The sequence below is a fragment of the Acartia tonsa genome, chromosome 14 (genome assembly GCF_053477335.1).
Source record: "Acartia tonsa isolate MP-2025a chromosome 14, ASM5347733v1, whole genome shotgun sequence".
NCBI lineage: Eukaryota > Metazoa > Arthropoda > Copepoda > Calanoida > Acartiidae > Acartia > Acartia tonsa.
Window position 1 is genome coordinate 30,088,714 of NC_137273.1, and position 21,740 is coordinate 30,110,453.

At 32.7% G+C, this 21,740-nt stretch overlaps 1 protein-coding gene and 1 long non-coding RNA gene across 2 annotated transcripts in view; both read left to right on the top strand.

The window, feature by feature from the left end:
• LOC145305404 (uncharacterized) overlaps positions 1–12,772 on the top strand; it is a 37,789-nt gene extending 25,017 nt beyond the window's left edge. The window contains exons 12-16 of the mRNA XM_080147022.1: positions 4,261–4,306; positions 5,438–5,485; positions 11,548–11,644; positions 12,102–12,197; positions 12,563–12,772. Coding sequence (XP_080003148.1) covers positions 4,261–4,306; positions 5,438–5,485; positions 11,548–11,644; positions 12,102–12,197; positions 12,563–12,772 — 497 coding nt within the window. The remainder of the gene's footprint in view (positions 1–4,260; positions 4,307–5,437; positions 5,486–11,547; positions 11,645–12,101; positions 12,198–12,562) is intronic.
• A 521-nt stretch (positions 12,773–13,293) lies between these two features.
• LOC145306002 (uncharacterized) lies at positions 13,294–14,324 on the top strand. Its single transcript, XR_013874865.1, has 3 exons — positions 13,294–13,420; positions 13,582–13,688; positions 13,998–14,324. It is a non-coding gene; the product is annotated as an uncharacterized LOC145306002 (long non-coding RNA).
• The last annotated feature ends 7,416 nt before the right edge of the window (positions 14,325–21,740 follow it).

The following is a 21,740-nucleotide window of genomic DNA, read 5'->3' on the forward strand; positions in this document are numbered from 1 at the left end:
AAAGATCAGATGATGCCTTTGGTACCTTGAAAATATTTTGGAATGGAAAGGATTTAAAAGCCATTGACCAAGACCTGTTTAAAATACCATAAAATAAACTTCTTAAACTTACTAATAATGTTAATCAAAAAGTTTCTTAATATTTAATTATCAAGAAATCACAAAAAAAATATTTTGTAGCATTGGAAAAACATAATTTTGTACTGCTATATATTCTGCCCATACAAAGTAAGAATTTCAAAGTTTGTTCATACAAGTTGTATTATAGCATAAATACAATAGTAATTCATCTGTAAAGGCTAACTCACAAACAAAAAATAATTTTACATATTCATTTGGACATTACAAATTGTTTTGAACATGTTTGTTTTCTTCAGATGTCTTGAAATACTAATTAATCTATAGTTATCAAATCAATCTATCATTTTTTTTATGGATTCATTTATGGATTCATCTATGGATTCATCAATGGATTTATCTATGGATTCATCTATGGATTCATCTATGGATTCATCTATTGATTCATCTATGGATTCATCTATGGATTCATCTATGGATTCATCTATGGATTCATCTATGGATTCATCTATGGATTCATCTATGGATTCATCTATAGATTCATCTATGGATTCATCTATGGATTCATCTATGGATTCATCTATGGATTCATCTATGGATTCATCTATGGATTCATCTATAGATTCATCTATGGATTCATCTATGGATTCATCTATGGATTCATCTATGGATTCATCTATGGATTCATCTATGGATTCATCTATGGATTCATCTATGGATTCATCTATGGATTCATCTATGATTCATCTATGGATTCATCTATGGATTCATCTATGGATTCATCTATGGATTCATCTATGGATTCATCTATGGATTCATCTATGGATTCATCTATGGATTCATCTATGGATTCATCTATGGATTCATCTATGGATTCATCTATGGATTCATCTATGGAATCATCTATGGATTCATCTATGGATTCATCTATGGATTCATCTATGGATTCATCTAAGGATTCATCTATGGATTCATCTATGGATTCATCTATGGATTCATCTATGGATTCATCTATGGATTCATCTATGGATTCATCTATGGATTCATCTATGGAATTCATCTATGGTTTCATCTAATGGTTCATCTATTAATTTATTATTGGTTCATTTATAGTTTCATCTATTGGTTTATTTATGGTTTCATCTATTTAATCTATCTCTTCATCCATCTCTTGATCAATTTATTAATATACTATTTATCAATCTACCCAAATCTACCCAGATAACTATAATGCATACATCCATCTCTTCATCTATTTATTACACATCTACCATGGATCATTTTCTCTCAATCTAAAAATCTATTGGAATTATCCATCTACTGGATATATCTATCAGATTGAAATACACATACATAAACAAAAATACTGGATTAATTTAGATTCATGATTGTCATTTGGTAGGTAACTTTGAAGGCTGCTTACCAAAAGAAGGCTGCACGTGCACAGTGCACAGGCTAGGTTCACAAATCATTAGAATTGGATAAAACGTGATCCAAAACATCTACTAAGCCATTTATCCACATAATAATCTTATTTGTTTAGTATTACTTTGAAACTAAAGTGTACACACACACACACACACACAGCAAAGGCAATGACAATTTTATGAAAATTTGTTCTCAAGTCAAGTATATTGAATTTGAGAGAATTATTGAAGCATATTAAATTCAAAGGCATGTAAGTCAGGGGTGAGGTGATGAGAAAAAATTTCTCAAATGATTGAATAATTGATTGATACAAGGTTAGATTGATTTTTAGACAAAATAACACACAAACCAATCAATTGATGGATCAATAGATCTACTGGTTAATTTATTAATGGGTCAATAGATAGATAACTATTTGTAGCAAAAGAAGTATCAATGGTTTGATCTATAGATGAATCAATAATGTTATAATAGTTGGATCAATAGATGGATCAATAGATGGATCAATAGATGGATCAATAGATGGATCAATAGATGGATCAATAGATGGATCAATAGATGGATCAATAGATGGATCAATAGATGAATCAATTGATTGATCAATAGATGGATCTATCAATGGATCATTAGATGAATCAAGAGATAAACCAAGAGATGGATCAATAAATATATAGATTGATATATGTTTCATGGAAAATATTCAGATATTATCAATGGATTTGACTTATTCATTCCTTTAACTCTGAAATTAAAGTATTAAATACATTTATGTGTACTATGTACAGTTGAATATATGATACAAGAATATATTTACCTTTCCACTTTCATTACCTGAAATTCATATTTATATCTTTTATCTGTGGCAAAACAGTTTTCCTCTTGTTTGAAGATTACAATAGTTAACATCTTGTTCCATGAAAGTTTCTTGAAACAGACATATAGAAATATATGTTATCAGTTGATTATACAATAAGAAAAATTTATATGAGATTTATTAAGACTTGTCGGCAGTTAAATCCCTATCAAGAAGATATGTTTGTTGTTTGAAATAAATTTGCATTACCTAGTTGAATTCAAATATTACACTGTTTTTCTATTACTTTAAAAGTATTTCTAATTTTGATATTCAATTCTGTTTATTGCAAGTATAGTTATAAGTATAGAATAAGAATATATTGATATAATCAAATGTAAAACTTCAAGAATGTATATTAATGTTATCATCCTTGTTTTCAAAATTAGTTTCTATATTAATATTTTTCTAATAAATCTACAAATGAACAATAGCAAACTTTTAAACAAAACAAAAAATTTTACTTTTTCTTTTTAAAATCGAAAGAAGGTCCCCCTCCCTCACACTTTAATTCAAGTGTCCCTAGAGGCCTTTAGGAGCGTAGCCGCTTGTAGATAAATTATATAAGACTTCATATATCTCAAATGTATCATCCTTCTTTAAAAAATCAAATTCTAAAGCAATATTTTCCCTCTCAAATCCAATAATATCTACAAATGAACAAAAGCTAACTTGAAATTGGTTTCACTCAAATGAAGGAGAATTAAGACAGGGATCTAAAAGGATAAGACAATGGCCAATAAAATGATGACAGACAAAATTACTCCTTCTGTAGATTACAATTACCGGTTGAATTAGTACTCAACTCAATGAACCAGGCAGTCAAAACTCAATAAGAGTCCCCAATGTTGTTAAGCTAATGAATAAAAAAAACTTTATATTAAACTTTGTGGAACAGTGTAATAAACAGCCCCATTTCCACTTCTTCTCTGGAGTTAAGACAATGTTCTTAATACTTATTCAATTCAATTTATTGTCAAATTACCATCAAAATGAAAGTTATATATTTTCCAGTATGACTTCGAAACCGATTAATATCCGCTGGATTAAAACTGGTTTTACTAAATACCAAAAATTCATATTAAGTAGCGTATTACAGACAATTTTTCATGAATATTAAAATAAAAATCATAAGATTAATGCCAGTTTTATTAGCCCGGACCTTTAGCCCCTCGGGGCTAACAAAGCTGGTTTTAATCTTATAATTTCTCTTTTAAATATCCGCGGAAAGGTGTCTATAATACGATGCGATAAATAACTAATATGAAAGGCCTACTAACTTATCTTTGCCAATTCAATTACAGATATGTGAACTTGCAAATTCGTTTGCAGTAATATTTGCAATAGGAGAGAAAAAATTGAAACCCTTGCCTGCCTAGCCTCTTCGCTCGGCCCCCTTGCCTGCCTAGCCGCAGCGCTCGGCTCCCAAGCCTAAAACCTAACCTAAAATGGGGGTGGGTAACGCCAAAAAAAATTTACTTTCCTAGTACCCACCATTGTTCTTAATAGTTGCCTGTATAGAAACTTGGGTTAGGCCGGATATCCGGCAATTTTCAATATCCTTATACAAAAATTACAGTATTTGTAAATTGTGTATATCTGTCTGTACCAAATGATCTCGTTAACCACTGAACCGATATTTGTTCTCCTTTACAGTGAAGCTTCTCAGAGATCCAGGGAAACCGTAACTATAACCACCAACCTCCCAAGAAAAATCGTCTGTAGAAAAAAATTATTCCCACAAAAAAAAATTATTTTTCAACTAAAATTGGAAGTGGGGGGGGGGAGTCGACTTTACCCTATTTCTCAGGTGCCTCTGAAGGCATCTAGGAAGCTGTTAGTTTTAAATGAATGATAAGCTACTTTATAACAATAAAATATTATCTTATGTTTTTATTTAGGTGATAGTGAAGATTTCTCATTGCAAAGCAGAACAGATTCTCTAAGGTAATAAAAATTTTGTTAAAGGGAATGGCCAATAAAATATTATCACTTATTTTAAGATGTATTTTTTGTGCCTAATCCCTTACAGTTAGATTTTAGTCAACATGTCATCTATTTTCCCTACCTATTTTCAATATCAAAGTTACTCAGTAATTCATTTTGTCTGTACGTCCGTCGTTAAGTCCGTAAAGCTATGGGTAAAAAAATTATTTCTCAGCTGCTATTCAAGATATACAGCAGAATTTCTTTATTAACATTTTCTATACCAATGAGCATCCAATATGAAAATGCTCTTTAGATGTGCTTGTACGTATTCCCAGCATGATATTTTGTGCTTTGCTAATTATGGATGTTGTCATTTTTGCTTTTCTCTCTTTTTAAATACATGTTATATTTTTTCCTTTTTTTATTACATACTTCCTTTTGCAAAAGATTTTTTTTCCTCTCATACTATTATTTCCTCTTTTGGACATAAATGATTCTTGACCAATAAATGGTAATTGTTCAATGAATGAGATTTGTTTGGTAGAATCTCTTAAATTTCGACAGATTGATAACCCCCTCTTTCACTGTCTCCCGTTTAACACGTGTTTGGAAGCTTTTGTAACTAATCAGACAAGCGGACAAACGAACGTTATCAATTAATTTTCGCTGTTAATAATCTAATCATTGATTGATATAATCATAGTAATATTTTAAGATGATACTATAGCCGCCTAAGGATTAACCGCTTAAAACTCAATAGTAAAAAACATAGGGTTGTTTAAAATGTAAACCCCAAATGCAAAAAGTAACAGGTAATGTGTCTGTCTGTCTGTGTGTAGAGAAGGATTTCACTAACCGCTGAACTGATATGGTTCTCCTTTACAATGTAGCTTCTCATAGGTACAGGGAAGCTTTATAAATATTTTGGGGGAGGGTACCACCATCCTCCCAAGAGAAAATCGCCTCTAGAAAAAAATCAAACCCCCCCCCCCCCCGGCCCCGGAAAATATTTTTTTTACTTTTCCCTCTAACTAAACTAAAATTAACAAGGAGAATTGTCGACTTTCCCCCCACCCACACTCCTAATCAAGTACCTCTAGAGGTCTCTAGGGGCGTGGCAGCTGCTAGTAATCATCAATTTATTTGCAGGATTGTAAGAAAAACTGATCCTGGCAGGAAATTAGTCAGACATGCGTCAGGAATTTACACATAAATATCCATATAAATTATAGATAGATAGATAGGTACATATATATAAAAGAAATTAGTCTAAAACTTGTAAGGAATTGACAGTAAGAGTGATGATTACACATTATTTGGTAGATAGATAGATAGATAGATAGATAAATAGATAGATAGATAGATAGATAGATAGATAGATAGATAGATAGATAGATAGATAGATAGATAGATAGATAGATAGATAGATAGATAGATAGATAGATAGATAGATAGATAGATAGATAGATAGATAGATAGATAGATAGATAGATAGATAGATAGATAGATAGATAGATAGATAGATAGATAGATAGATAGATAGATAGATAGATAGATAGATAGATAGATAGATAGATAGATAGATTGTAGATAAATTGATAGATAGATAGATAGATAGATAGATAGATAGATGAGATAGATGAGATAGATGAGATAGATGAGATAGATGAGATAGATGAGATAGATGAGATAGATGAGATAGATGAGATAGATGAGATAGATGAGATAGATGAGATAGATGAGATAGATGAGATAGATGAGATAGATGAGATAGATGAGATAGATGAGATAGATGAGATAGATGAGATAGATGAGATAGATGAGATAGGTGGATAGATGAATAGATTTATAGATAGATAGATAGATAAATAAATGTATTGGTAGAAAAAAATGTCTAAAATTTGTAAGGAAATGACATTAAGAGTGATGATTTCACATTATTTAGTAGATAGATAGATAGATAAATAGACAAATAGATAGATATATGGATAGATATAAAGAAATTAGTCTAAAATTTGAAAAGGAATTGACAGTAAGATTGATGATTTCACATTATTCGATAATCCCAAAAGTATTCATATAAAAGTGATAAAATATTTATCAACTTTTCTAAAATTCAATGAACATCTTTGCCCCTTAAATTATCAGTAAAAAATGCCTTGCATGGGGGAGGGTTGAATTATTTAATGACTCTTTTTCTAGATAACTTTCCTGGAAAGGGTCTAGGGATAGCGAGATTTTAGAGGATAGACAAAAATACTGACAATAAAAATACTTTAAACACTTTTAGCAGAGCTTTTCTATAAGTGTTTATGTCTTTCCTTCTGTCTGTCCGTAATGTTAGTGCGTTACCGATTTTAGTTTTAAAGGTAGAAATTCTTTACTTTCCAATTTGGTGTTTAATATTCGCAGGATTGGTTGGTTCATTATGTCGAGTGTCCAAATGTTTCAACAACTAATTGTAATCTAAAGAAGGGGTAATTTTGTGTATCATCATAGGGGATGTATTTCAATTAATCGACCATTGTCTTATCCCTATAGATACCAGATTTAACGTAATTGTCCTTGCTTTACTGAACTTTTATAACAACTTTGATCTTAAAAATTGAGAAATTCCGTGGTATATGAAATACTTTAACATAATTTTTCAATAAAGATTAAATAATTTCTTTAACCTTTTTTGGGTAGAATATTTAGAATTTCTGTCCTTTATATGCATAAACATAACTTAGAGATGGATATTTGTATAAATTAAAATTGTTAAAATAAATGATTTTGATATTTAAACTCTCTAGATATGAAACTACGTTATAATTCCTAATAGTATATTATTACGCGATTGAAATATCCTTCGTAATATGTAACTAAAAGTAATATCATTTTTTGCACATTATACTATTTTAACAATATATTATGGATAATCATTAAATAAAAGTAACAGGATGTTTGTCCGTCTGTACAAAGGGATCTCGCTAACCGCTAAACCCTTATGGTTCTCCTTTACAATGTATCACCTGATAGGTCTATAGAAGGTTTAAAACAATTTTGGAACTTATGGACCTCTAGGGGCCTAGTCGCTTGGTATCAATAAAGAAGAAATTCAATAGTTAGTGTAGGGGGGAATACCTTAGCCCAAAACAGGCGCAATTTATTATGCACTTCATAAGACTTAGATTTGGTTTAGATTATGGTATGATCTTGTCTCATTCTGGTTATCCCTGTATCATTTATATCCAATTGTCCTATCCCTTTATAAATCTGTAAATCCCTATAAATATATCCCTGTAAATAATCTAAATTCCATTACTATATCCCTCCTTCTGTGAGTGATAAGAAGAAAAATGTAGAATTAACAGATGCACAAAATTTATGGGTACTTTTCTCTAGCTGAAATAGAAATAGATATTCTAAAGAATAAATTGTTTGTTCTGGAGGGGGCTTTGAAGTGGCGTGCGCAGCGATTCACCAGGGAGGGGGGGGGGGGGTTGAAACCCTCAGGGAATGAAAATAAGGGGAAGAGGCCTTCTTTATTTCAATTTTAAGAGGGAAGGGTATTGACACACCCTCACACCCCCTAGTGCACGCCCTTTGGAGTAAGAAAATTTCCCTAAAAATCTTAGTGGAGGGGGGAGGGGAAGGGTTGTAGGTCCTCCCGTCTTTTTTTTTATCTAATTTTCTGTAGGATAAATATAAATGGCTTAAATTAGCTGAGCTTTTAAGTTTAGTAATTATAGACAACTTTGGAAATGGGATTCTGTCCATCTTGGCGGCCACAGGAATTAATAAGATTTTTAAAGGACCCATCAAACATTTCTTTTTTGAGAAATTTTATCTTTTTAGGATGCTATTTGGTTTCACTTTTCTATTTTTTTGTTATTCATTCTATGTTGCAAAAAAATACTTTAGCTTTCAGTACTGATAATTTTGTCTAATATAGCATTAAACCTTATTTGTATCAATGCTAAGAATCCCATGAAAGCAAAGCAAGGCTTTTCAAGTTTTATCTTAAAATAAAATTTGTAACGGCAGAATTTGTTTCAACATTGCTTTATACTAATGCCATTTATATTTTGGACTACATTAACCTACTTAAAAACGGCCTAAAACCTGCCAACAGACAACATTCTCTTTTGATTCAAGGTTATTTCTATGGCAGCCTGTCAGTCCATCATAATTGTGGTAATAATAATTATGTTCTTCGTTTGTTATTGATGTTATCATCATTGTTTTTTTTTACAATAATTTGGACTCTAAGTTTTTTGGGTAAAATGTAAAAGTACAATTTTCTGGTATCAATATTGGTTTTACATTTCCTGTTAGAAGAAAAAATACTTTATAATCAGCATAAAGGTTTTTTTAAGAACCCTGACAATCAAAAAAACCCTGGCCTCCCCCCCCCCCAAAAAAAAAATTCTGCGAAATTATCTTTAAGCTTTTTAATTTCTTAGCCTTTAGCATCTAAGGGATTTGCAAAGAAAGGGGTGGGGATAGGTATAAAACGTAGCCTAAAGCCATCACAAAAACTAAAATTAGAATAGCTTAAAACCATACTTGGACCTTATTTAAAATGGAGAACTCGATATGTTCAGTAGTAATCAAGAGTAATCAAAAAATCTTAAGCTGCAGACATAAAAATATAACTTTACATAATAGGATAAACCTAATTTTTCTGATGCATAACAACAAAAGACTGCAGTAAATTGTCGATAATATGTTATCCATATCAGGGATCTAGAGGGATAAGACAATGGCCAATAAATTTATATACATCTGAAATGATGATATACAAAATTAACCCTTTAGCACTTAGCTTGATGAACCAAAATTCATACCATATTGTTTATACCATATAGTAGAATATAATATATAATAAGTCGAATAATTATCTATCCATTTATTCCATAAAATATCCCTCTATCTATCTATATATTATAATTTTATACAAGTAAAAATATTAAATCATCTCTAGAACATAAATATAAAGATGAATTTTAACTTTTACTGCTAAAATTTACTGCAAAATTTTGATGAATTAATCTTTGCTACATTAAATAATTGTGGGTGGGGATTAGAGTTACATTAAGGGATAATCCTAATATAGATAATATGTTCCTATCTGTACCAAAAGATCTCAGTAACCGCTAAAACTCATTCAGTTCTGCCATAGGCGTCCAAGGGGGGGGGTAATGGGCCATTTGGCACCCCCAAAATTTTGTGAACAATACCCCCCCCCAAAAAAAATTACCCCTACCTTGGGGGTGCCGTAGGCACCCCCAACGATTTTGGGGGGGGGGGGGGGGGGGTAATTACCCCCCCCAAAATAAATGTTCTTTAAAAAAAATTTTTTTGGGGGGGGGGTATTTACCCCCCCCCCCCAAATTGAGTGTTCTTAAACAAAAATTTTACTGAAAATTTTTTTTTCGGGGGGGAGGGAGTAATCCCCGCCTTCCCCCCCCCCCCCTAAAAAAAGTCATAGTGTGACTCGAGCCTTGAGGTGTAATATATTTTATGTTCCTCGTTTGGTCTCCTAATAGTTAATGAAAAGTATATCCTAAATGGCTTTTGATAGTTTATTTTAGGATAGGTTATATTGGTTTAGGTGATTGCCCCACATGGTTAAGCAATTGGCCCCCCGCAGGGGCTAGAAATAGGAGAGAAGCTTGTGTGAAAAAAACGAAGAAACGCCCCTTAAAGAGCGTTGCCACAAAAGGGACTATACCCCAATATAGTCCAACCAGTTAAAACAGTTCTTAACCATGATAACAAAAAATTTAATAGTTTGATCATGTTTTATTTGCTTGGGCCTTTATAAGGGCTAAAACCATCCCGGGGATCTATGATGTAATTGTAAAGCACTGAAGATTCCATAAAATAGATACCTAACTAAATTAAATATTTCATTAAATAATGAAAAAGAATTTCTATAGGCGATTTCTTTTGGGAGGATGTCAGGGTGTCTCAAAACTAGTTATAAAACTTACCAGGACCTATAAGACGCTTCACTTTAAAGTATAATCATATTAGTTCATTGGTTAGTGAGTTAATTATTGTATTTTTATGTTCTAAAGAATGAGATACTACTATATATTTGAATAGTAGTGGCGCCCTTTGCATCTAAGAACTCGTGTTTTCTAAAGGGTAAAAAGGGAGGAGAAAAATAGCCTAAAACCACTCAAAGGATTGACCTATAATAGTGTGGAACCATCATGGGATCTATGTGAAGCTTTCCTAAAAAGGAGAACTCAGTATTAAAAGTAATGAAATCTGAAGCTATAGTCAAATAAACCTTACTTACTACTTTATGTTATAGGATAGTACTTATTAACTTAATAGATTAGGTAGGTGCTTTTTTTACATAATTAAATTACCCCCCCCAAAAAAATTTTACCCCCGGGGTAAATTAGTTTGGGGGGGGGTAATTACCCCCCCCAACAGATTTTGGGGGAGTATTTACCCCCCCCCCAACAGACTTTAGGGGGGGTAATTACCCCCCCTAATCAAATTTTACCCCCGTGGTAAAAATTTTGGGGGGGGTAAAAAAAAATTTCGGCGCGTTTCGCGCGCCATTTTACCCCCCCCCCCCCAAACACGAATTACCCCCCCCCCCTAAAATTTTTTACCCCCCCCCCAAAAAAAAAGCTTGGACGCCCCTGAGTTCTGCTTTTCGATAAAGGTTGATAAACATTAGAGATTATATCATTTTCCCCCTGAATTGAAATTGCGTAAATACAGTATGCTGTTTAAGGACATACTTAATTTTTAGAAACTAATTATAGAGATGATTCACCTAAAATATTACCTAACTATTACAAGAATCACCAAGCCATACGGACCGACCCTAATTATAGATATGCTTTGCTACCTAATTGATAGAAGGATATATTGTGTAAATTTAGAAGGTGGTAAGCCACGTAAACTAGACAAATAAGACAGACATGATATATTGTGTAAATTTAGAAGGTGGTAAGACACGAAACCTAGAGAAATATGACAGACAAACAGACAGACAGACCTGATATATTGTGTAAATTTAGAAGGTGGTAAACCACGTAACCTAGACGAATATGACAGACAGGCAGACAGACATGATATATTGTGTAAATTTAGAAGGTGGTAAACCACGTAACCTAGACAAATATGAAAAACAAACAGACAGACAGACATGATATATTGTGTAAATTTAGAAGGTGGTAAACCACGTAACCTAGACAAATATGAAAAACAAACAGACAGACAGACATGATATATTGTGTAAATTTAGAAGGTGGTAAGCCACGTAACCTAGACAAATATGACATGAAGTCAGAGGAGGCTAAAAATGCCAGGAGATCAGCTGTTTTTAGACATCATATAAAGGTAAAAAATAATAATCCGTCTTTCGGCCATGGTTTAAAGTTTAAAAGACCTTATTTTTAAAGGTTTCGGGATTTTCTTTGAGCTGTTGCATATTCTCTCACTTTCTTTTCTTATTACAAAAATGAATAAGAACATCTGGTATACAACTAAATTTGTCTTTTTGCCTGTTCCATGTTTTTTGAGCTTTACTACTTATGAACGTTGTCATCCTTGTGTTTTGCATGTAGCTGCCTGTGGCGCCCTAACAAAATGGGGATAGATGTCATTGTTTTTGACCTACCTATTCTATTGACCTCAGGATATACCCTTATACCCCATCTCTTTTCTAGGGGATTTCTTTCCCCCTTCTCTTTTTCTTTCCCTCTACTATGAGGTCAATTGAATAGGTAGGCCAAAAGCTGTGACATCTTTCCCCATTTTCCTAGGGCAATAAAATCAGCTACGTTTTCTATTGTAGATTGATGATAAATCTACAAACAAGGACAAGAGTTATGCAAATGGACCGGTTACACGGCTGTCACTGGATGCTGGGGGCTCCAGGTTTCCAGGAGAGGTAAGCATACATGGATGGATGAATAAATAGATGGTTGGTTGTTTGGATGCTAGATAGCTAGATAGAGTTGGATAGATTTATTGATGGCTAAATAGATTTTTGGATATATGACTTAATGGATATATATGTATTATATATGAATAATGAATTGATGATTTGATTGATATATTTATAGATTGATAAAAGGATAGATAGATGGATGGATAGAGTGATATATATATAGATAGATTTATAAATAATGAATTGGTGGATTGATGGATAGAACGCTAAATAAATCCATATGCTTGAAATCAAATGAGCTTTTTATCAAAAAGGGCATACTAAACAGATTTTTGCTATCCCATAATTTACTATTCTATTTTCAGGATATAAGTGAGCTGTACGCCCGGTTGTCCTCCACGCCAAGTGAGATACGCTCCTCATCTCTCTACTCACACTCCAACCCTCCATCCTCTATAGCTTGGTATGGAGGGGGTGGAGGAAGGGTGGGGAATAATGGAGGAGGGGGCTGGGGACCCCAAAGCAGGGAAGTGTTTATTCAAGTGATAGGTAGAACCGTTGCTACTATCAAATAGAGAATGCTCATTCGTCTGTCTATGTGTCACTTTTAAAACAACTTAGATATTGCTTGAACTTAAATTAAATGTATATAACGTAAGATTTTATAAATCAATATAATACTTTTTCTCGTATTCATTCGAATCCGGTGGATAGGAACCGGTTCTCATCCATACGAAAAAACTATGTCTAGCATCGTATTATATCCAGCTTTCTACGAATATAGAAATGTACAATCATAAGATTAAAACTAGTTTTTTAGCCGGTGACTTCGTCACCTCGGGGCTAAAAAAACTAGTTTTAATCTCATAATGGTACATTCTATATCCGCGGAAAGCCGTTTATAATACGATGCGAGAAATAACTATTACTGTATAATTCCTTATTGTTCTCTATCTATAAAATTTTGTCAACTTATTATTGCTGTTCTACTTAAGAACATGATTGCTTAAAGTTATGTCCTAGTGTTGCTATATCAGACGTGTATCATAGATAGTAAACTGTACACAGTTTACAACAGGACATCCAGCAAAATGTTAAACAATCAAATTAATAAACACTTGAATAAATTGCTGCAGAGAATGGAATGAGAATTCCCGCCAAAATGGTGCTGCCTCGCTCCCGCCAGATTTTAAGGCCAGGGTTGCCAGACTTCCACCAATCAGGTATTTAGTTATAAACTGAATAATTGTTCATTATTATACATATATATTGTTAGATAGATTGTATAGATTTATATATAGATAGATAGATTGATAAATAGAAGATAGATAAAAAGGAGAACTTTGTGACAAATAAAGATTGATGAACAGTCTATAATATCTAGTGATGATGGTACAAAGAAGTTGGGAACCCTGTCCACAACAGGATGCAATTCTGAGGTGGCAACCCTGCCAACCAGCTGTTCCAAGATGGCGGTTGTGTCACCTTACAAGGAATGGCAATTTTTATGACTCCTGCTACCCAAAAGAGGTTTCATTTATTCTCAGATAGGGAAAAAGACATTTGACTCAAAAGAAAAATTACACAGGTACCCAAAGTTATTTTTTTCGCTGGATAAAAATCTTTGGGTACATTTTAATGAATTTTGATTGGTTGATTCAAAACTAGTACTTTCCCAACATTTCAACCAATGAAATGTATCGTTCATTATCTTTTCCCTGAATATCTATCATTTATTCTATAAAATATTTAACGGAAAAAGCTATGTAAGGTTCTAACAATAATTGTCAAAATGGAAACAGGATCACCTTGGAGGCCAAGTTGTCATGTCAACTGGAGGACATCAAGACCAAGATATCGACATCTAGTAGAATACATCCACAAAGATAGCAAGAAATAAAATCATTAATTTTTGTAATTTTTACTTTACTAAACACATTTTAGAATTTGAAATAATTTTAAAGTAGAAGTAAAATTTAAAAGAATTTTCGTACAATTTCTGAAAGTAAAAGATTAAGCTTAACTTTGGCAGGGATAGAAGGGAAAGGACGATTATATCCAAAGGTAGCAAAGATTGTGGAAACAATGAAATAAACGTGATTTAGTCTGTATTGAGAGAGATAGAGATATATAGATAGATAGAGAGAGAAAGAGAGTGAGAAAATGGAGAAAGAGATAGATAGATAGATAGATAGATAGATAGATAGATAGATAGATAGATAGAGAGAGAGAGAGAGAGAGAGAGAGAGAGAGAGAGAGAGAGAGAGAGAGAGAGAGAGTGAGAAAATGGAGAAAGAGAGAGAGATAGAGAGGAAAGGAAAGGCAAGACCACAATTTTATAATATCGCCGTAAACATCAGGCAAAATTAACCTCAATTTTCCTTTGAATTTAACCCTGAATAATACTTACAAAAATTTTATATCTATTTCCATTTTGTGTTTTTAACAAAGGTAAAATGTAAAAAGATTTATATTTCAATTTTTGTATTTTCATAAGCGAAAGAACTCTAAAATGTCCGATTGTCGGTCCGTCACAATCTGTATGAATAAATAACTTTTAAATCTATATTTTTTATGATAAGTGATTTATTGACGTTGACACCAAAAAATAAAAATTAGTCTCATCTAAATAATTTGAGAAAAGTTATTTATCGCATCATATAAACAGCTTTCCGTGGATATTAAATAAAAAAAATAGATTAACCCTAGTTTTGTTAGCCCCGAGAGGCCTAAGAACATGACAGATATAAATTCATTTTAATATTTAAATTTTACCTATGTAATATTTAAAAAACTTCTTTATATTGGTCACTAGCGGCTACGTCCCTAGAGACCTCTAGGGGCACTTGTTATAAACCTTTCCAGGACCTATTACAAGCTACATTGTAAAGGAGAACCAAATCGGATCAGTGGTTAGCGAGATCCTTCGGAATACAGACAGACACACACACACAGACAGTTAAACATTCTCTTACTCTCATATAAGGGTTAATGGAAATGATTTATGTGCAATTTGAATCTGTGTCTGCCATGTTCTACTCATCGTTTTTTTTAATAATTGTAATATCAAAGTATTATCTATTCCAGTATGGCTTCATAATTGATTGATGTCCGTTCTTTCTGAGCCATACCGAAAAATAATGTATCGTATCTAGTTATAGACAATTTTCCACGAATAATAAAATAAGTATCAATACCAGTTTGGTTTAATCTTATAAATTTCCATTTAGCTATCCGCGGAAAGATGTCTATAATACGATGCGACAAATGACTATTAAGTAATTTTATACTTTTTCATAACATAATCCATAAATGTTCAAAATTGCATAAAAAGCAATATTGTTATTAAATATATTATATGAAATTTAATGTTTTTTTTATTTACTAAAAATATCCATCAGATTGAATGTAGACAACAAAAATCGGTATTTTATTACTTGGATGTTGCACCGGATTAATTATTAATGTACTTTGATAAAGTTATGCTCGCAGCTGGCTAAAATAACGATACCCGCTACCCACCACCTTTACCCCTTCCCTTCCTCAAAAAACGAACCATCTTGTCCGATTTTCATAGCTTTATGATTTGAAGAATAAAAATATTTTTCTAATTGAAGTGGTATGATGTCATTGTCCAAGAAGTGGGATGTTTGTTTGTTTGTCTGCTACAAATTTACTAGATAAAGGACTGTTTGTTTTAGCTAGGGACTTTTAACATATCGTAAACGGCATAAGTTGTCAAAAAAAAGGAACTTATTGTAATTTTTTAAATTACAAATAGCTTCACCCTAATCCACTTTTCAAGGAAGCTATTTTTGATTTTATCCCCTTCACACTAGCTTAGATGCCAGGGGTGAAGCAGCTAGTTTAGGGGATTAGCTGAAATTTCAATGTAAAGAAATTTCCATTCAGCAAGAGGTTTCGTGATTTTTAAAGCATATACATGTTCCATATCCGAAGCGCACAGGTTTTTTTTTGTTTGCCTTAATGCCTATCCGTTTTTGAGAACAAGTATTTATAAATTCTATAAATTACTTGGTCCTTCTGATATCCTCAAACGCTAGAGTCACAGGCGCTAGAGATAACATAATTTGAAGAAAGATATTCTCAAACGCTAGAGTCACAGGCGCTAGTTATATCATAATTTGAAGTGCAAATATTATCACCAAAGTTGAAAACAAAATTTTTATCTTGAGTTCCATATTCCCAGGGATGAAGGGTACATTTTGCTGTTTATTTTACTAAATCCTGAAGTTTTCTTATTTGTTGTCTTTATTAAATATTGATTGGTTGGTTCATTGGTTGAGTTTTAACATTTTTCAACCATTAATCTACAGAAAAGGTATTTTTGTTTATCATCATTGGGGAGTTGAATTAATTTATCGGCCATTTGGTTATTCCTTCAGACCCCTGCATATTTCTGTTGTATTCCATCTATGTAACAAATTTAAAGCAAGGACTAGAATGACCATTAGTAGTACAGTAATAACTATTTATTTAACAACATCCAGGAAAAAGAGTACAGTAGAGTACATTATGAGTAGAAGAAAATTTAAAGAATACTTATAGAAGATCTAATCAGTAAATTGGACCAATATGACCTCAGTAAAGAAACCATCGGGCTATATGGGCGGCAAGAAATTGAAAGATTTTTTGTTTTCAAATAAGACAGAGAAAGCCAGATTATGGGAAATTATATAATTCTGTATAACATAAAATATGGTTCTGGTATTGGGAAGGTTTTTAACTATTTTGGCGGAATGTTATACCACCCTCCAAATTGAAATCGCTCATAAAAAAAAATCCATTTTCCTTTTTCTTATTGAGACTAAGATTGAAAGAGAGGGGGTATAATCACACACCTAAAGACCTCTAGGTGTGTAGCTGCTATTTATTAAAACATAAGTTTATAATTTTCTTTAAAATAATAAACATAAGAATAAGTCAAAAAAATTACAAGGACAGATAAATCTAATTGTGCTGCTTTTAAAAACCAGACTTTCAAATTAAACAACAGCTGACAAGGTAAGCGGCTAGAAAGCGGTTGAAAATCAGCAGATGGTCCTTGGTAAAATTCATCTTTTAAGAGCTAAATTGTCAAGTCATTTTATCCTTTCAAATTTGAAAAGGTGTTCTGACATTACTGATAATCTTTAACAATATTTTTTTTGGAAAGCAACAAAAAAGTGTTATTTCTAGTGCCTAAAGTCCAAAAGAAAACCTATGTATTCTAATAGTTGAAACAGTTTTCCAGTATGGCTTCAAAACCTATTAATATCCACTGATTTAGAACCTGTTCTCAGCTATACTTAAAAATCATGTGTTGTATTATATTGTAGACAATTTCCTACGAATAATAAATAAAAAAACATGAAATAAATACCAGTTTTGTTAACCCTTTTAAAATGTTATAATTTTTAATTTTATCCTTAGAAAGCTGTCTATAATACGATAGGAATTAACTATTTTATCATTCAAATGATACTGTTTTTAGTTGAGAAATCTTATAATAATCTCGTAATTTTCCCTAAAACAATTGAAAAAGTTATATACTCGATAACAGTGGCGTGCGAACCGAAGGGGGCATTTGGGGCAATCGCCCCCCCCCCCCTAGCGACCAAAACGCCCCCCCCTTGCCCCCCCCCTAGCCACCGCCCCCCCCCTGCCCCCCCCCCCCTAAATGTTGAAAAATGCCCCATTTTGCCCCCCCCTGATAAACAAAAATGCCCCTTTTTGCCCCCTACCCTACAAAAAGCAAAACTATCCCAGTTTCCAAAAAAAAGATCAAGAAATACTAAAAAAAAATTTTTGCCGCTTCGGGCCAAACAGACAGTTACTATTCATTTAACCTTACCAAATTTTTTAATTAGTGTACAAATTAGGTTATAATCTTTTTTCACTGAACATAATAAACCAGGCCAGGTAATATGAAGTATTTTATTTGGTATAATATAAACTTTTTACCAAAGAAATTGTGTACATCCCCAATGATGATACACAAAATTACCCCTGATATAGATTACAATTAGTGGATGAAATGTATGGAAACTCGACTTAATGAACCAACCAATCAAAATTCCATTAAAGTCCCCAAAGTTGTTGAGCCAACAAATAAGAAAATTTTATATGAATTATTTGGGATTAGTGTAATAAATAGCCCAAAAACCCCTCCTTCCCTGCGCGCACTTCCAAATTGTTTCTGCTTTTTATCACATGTATTGTTTATTTGTAACATTTGTAAACAACAAATATTTAATCAAAAAGTTATTTTATATAAAAAAGAAACAGCGTTGATATTTATCTAAGCCTTTTTCTCAACACTGTATGTCTGTCATTTTTTTTTGTTTACATACCCTTACAAAAAGACATGTTTTTTATGGGAATTTTCATTAAAAACCCTTAAAACTAACTACACTCTATATTCCTAACTTGATAAAATACGCCACTCTTTTTGTCTTTAATTGATTTTAGTTCAAAGGGGGAGTAAATATTTTTTGGTGCGCTTCACGCACCGCCCTTATAAATCCTTGGAAACACCACTTAATGAACACAGTAATAGTGTCTGACTGATTATGACGTAACAAAAAAAATTAGCCAATGAGAGGCCGTTATTGATCAATGGTAAAATTTATAGTGGCCTCTCATTGGCTAATTTTTTTTTACGTCATAATCAGTCAGACACTATTACTGTGTTCCCACTTAATGAAAAATTAACAGTTTTAAAGTGCCATTTAAAGAGGGTAGGATATGTTGATATAACTTTTTAGCTTCTATATAATTCACTATGGCTGAGGGGGAAATGTGATTTTTAATGTAAAGGCTAAAACTTAATGTTAACATTCCTATCATTATGGAGTATAATTAACTATGAAAAATTCATGGATGTCAGACTGCTTTTTAGGACGTTTTTGGCTATTTTTGTATCTTTTAAATTTCGGGTATACTCCCTTTTGTGACATTGCCTCTTAAGGTGCATTTCGTCGTATTTTCACAGTAGCTTTTCCCCTATTTATAGCTCCTGTGGGGCCAATTGCCTAACCCTGCGGGGAAATCACCTGACCTAACTTAACCTAGAATAACCTATTAAAAGCTACTATGAAAATACGACGAAATGCCCCTTAAGAGGCGTTGCCACAAAAGAGACTATACACCAAAGTTTTCCATATTTCTAAGAGATTTTTATATCTGTAGATGAAAGGACAAGTATTTTTTCTTATTTTTTACATAGTTCTTTATATCTTTGGTTTTTATGGTACAATAAATTTTTTGTGGATTATAATATTAAAAAAAAAAAATTTCTCGCTGTTTCGAGCATCCAGTATGTAATTTACTTTGACTGTCTTCACAAAATATGCAGGAAAAAGGATTTGTGACTTTTTCTACCTAAAATATATATTTATTTCAACAGATGCTCTTTAAATCTACTTGTCTGTATTCTTATTAATGATTTTTTGTGCTTTGCTACTTAAAGATGTTGTCATCCTTGTTGTCATACAATAAAGAAATATTTAAAATCAGTTTTACATATTAGGTTAATTTTTGGTAAATTATTTCCACAATGAGTGTTTTTATCTCCTCCCCCCCAAATTTTTTTTTAATGGGGTTATTCATCCTTCCTGCTGAGATTTTATAACATCCCCTTCCACCCATAAAAAATGTTTTGTGGTGGGGGGGGGGAGGTTAAATTATATTCTGTACTTTTTTCAAAGATGCTTTCTAGCTCCCTTCCCTTCGGTCATTGCAGGGTGGGGAGAAGAGATTGGGGAGAAGGGATGGGGGGGGGGAAGGGATGGGGAAGAAGGGATAAGGACTAGAAGGCCCATAATCAAATAATCCCACCCCTTAAAACGCCCTTATTTAAAATTAGTATATATAATCAAAATGCCCCCCCTAAAGCAAAGTGCCCCCCCCCCCGGGGCACTTTGATTTAGGGGGGGGGCAAAATTTTACAAAATCTTCAAAACGCCCCCCCCCCCTAGACAAAGGGCTTCGCACGCCACTGCTCGATAATCTTGCGGGTTTGTGGGAAAACTTATTTTCAAATTTAGCAAAATATTTTCGCAAATTTTCTTATTTCTTATATTTATTTTCATAGATATTTTTAAGAAAAAGAAAGAAGTGATAAATGGAAGAGAGTAAGAGAGAGATATTCAACAAGAATGACAACATCCATCAGTAGCGAAGCGCAAAAACTCAAAGAATGACAAACGGCCAGAGTGAGTTATGATGCAGGTGTACAGTTGTCATAACAAAGAAAAGAAAGAGGGATATGCAAAAACTGAAAGAAAATAACCAAACCTCAAAATAATACGGTTAATGTCTTTTAAAGCATGGAAGTCAGACATTCAGACATACAGACGGACAAAATATGTGCATATATCATAGGAATCTTTACCGAAAATTTCAGCTGTTTATCTACAATAGCAGCAAAGATGGTTCCAGGAGAAACGCAGGAGTCCCAAACGCAGGAGTGTTCAATATAATTTAATTAAGTATTTCTATGCAGATTAGGTTAGGTTAAGATATGAATGTACCTGAATGTCAAAATAGGTTATGCATTGTTTGTAGATTTTAGCCCTATTATTGATTTGAAAAAAAAAAGTTGAAAATAAAAATGCATTTACCCCGTCCCGTAATGAAAAATTTTGTTAAAATTTTGGCCCTTAGCCAAAATATGGTTGATTTATATAAAAAATGACCCATGCAAAATATTTTTTCTGTAATGCAAAAATTGCAAAGGTACAAGCACTGCAAAGTTTTAAAAATCTGCAAAAAGACCTGTTTTTAGTGCTTATTTAAGGCTTTTGTACCATACCAATTTTAAAGATTTTTACAAAATTTTAATTCTAGGTTGTTGATTTAAACCTGAAATCTTCATATGTTATAGTTAAGACGGCCCCCATTGTTTTGGTAAATTTAAGGTTTATATCAACAACCTAGAATTGAAACTTTGTAAAAAATCTTTAAATTTGGTATGGTAAAAGCCAAGCTAGTTGGAATTGGGAGCTTTAGTCATTTCTAGTACCTAACTTATGTATCTAACAGTACCTTCAGCAAGTTTCATGAGCAACGGGCGCAGTCCGATTTTACCTTGTTGAACATAAGCGCGGCCAGCTTGGAGTACACGTCCTACATCGTTCAAAAATGTTTCTGGGTAAAAGGGTTATTACCTAAGCTTTTTATAGTGGGGTCAAACGTCCTGATTAGTCGAGTAGTCTTGGCGCTATGGCCGTTTAAAAAAAGTCCGGATTTATGTGCCCCACCCTGTATATAAGGTTTTTGCAAATATTTAGCAAATTTAATTGCTAAAATAAAAGTATTTATAAGTCATCTTTATTTAATGACTCATTTATCCCTTAAATGTCCATTAAAACCGCGAGAATAGCAAAAGTAGTTAAAAATCACGCCGGAGGCAAATAATGCAGAAGTAAAGAAAGATCCGCCTCCAAAATTTTTAAAATATTGCAGACATGACTTTGGGCTCTAAAATGACCCCTCCCCCTCTAACGGAGGAAAGTTTGAAATTAACAAGAACAAAATTGT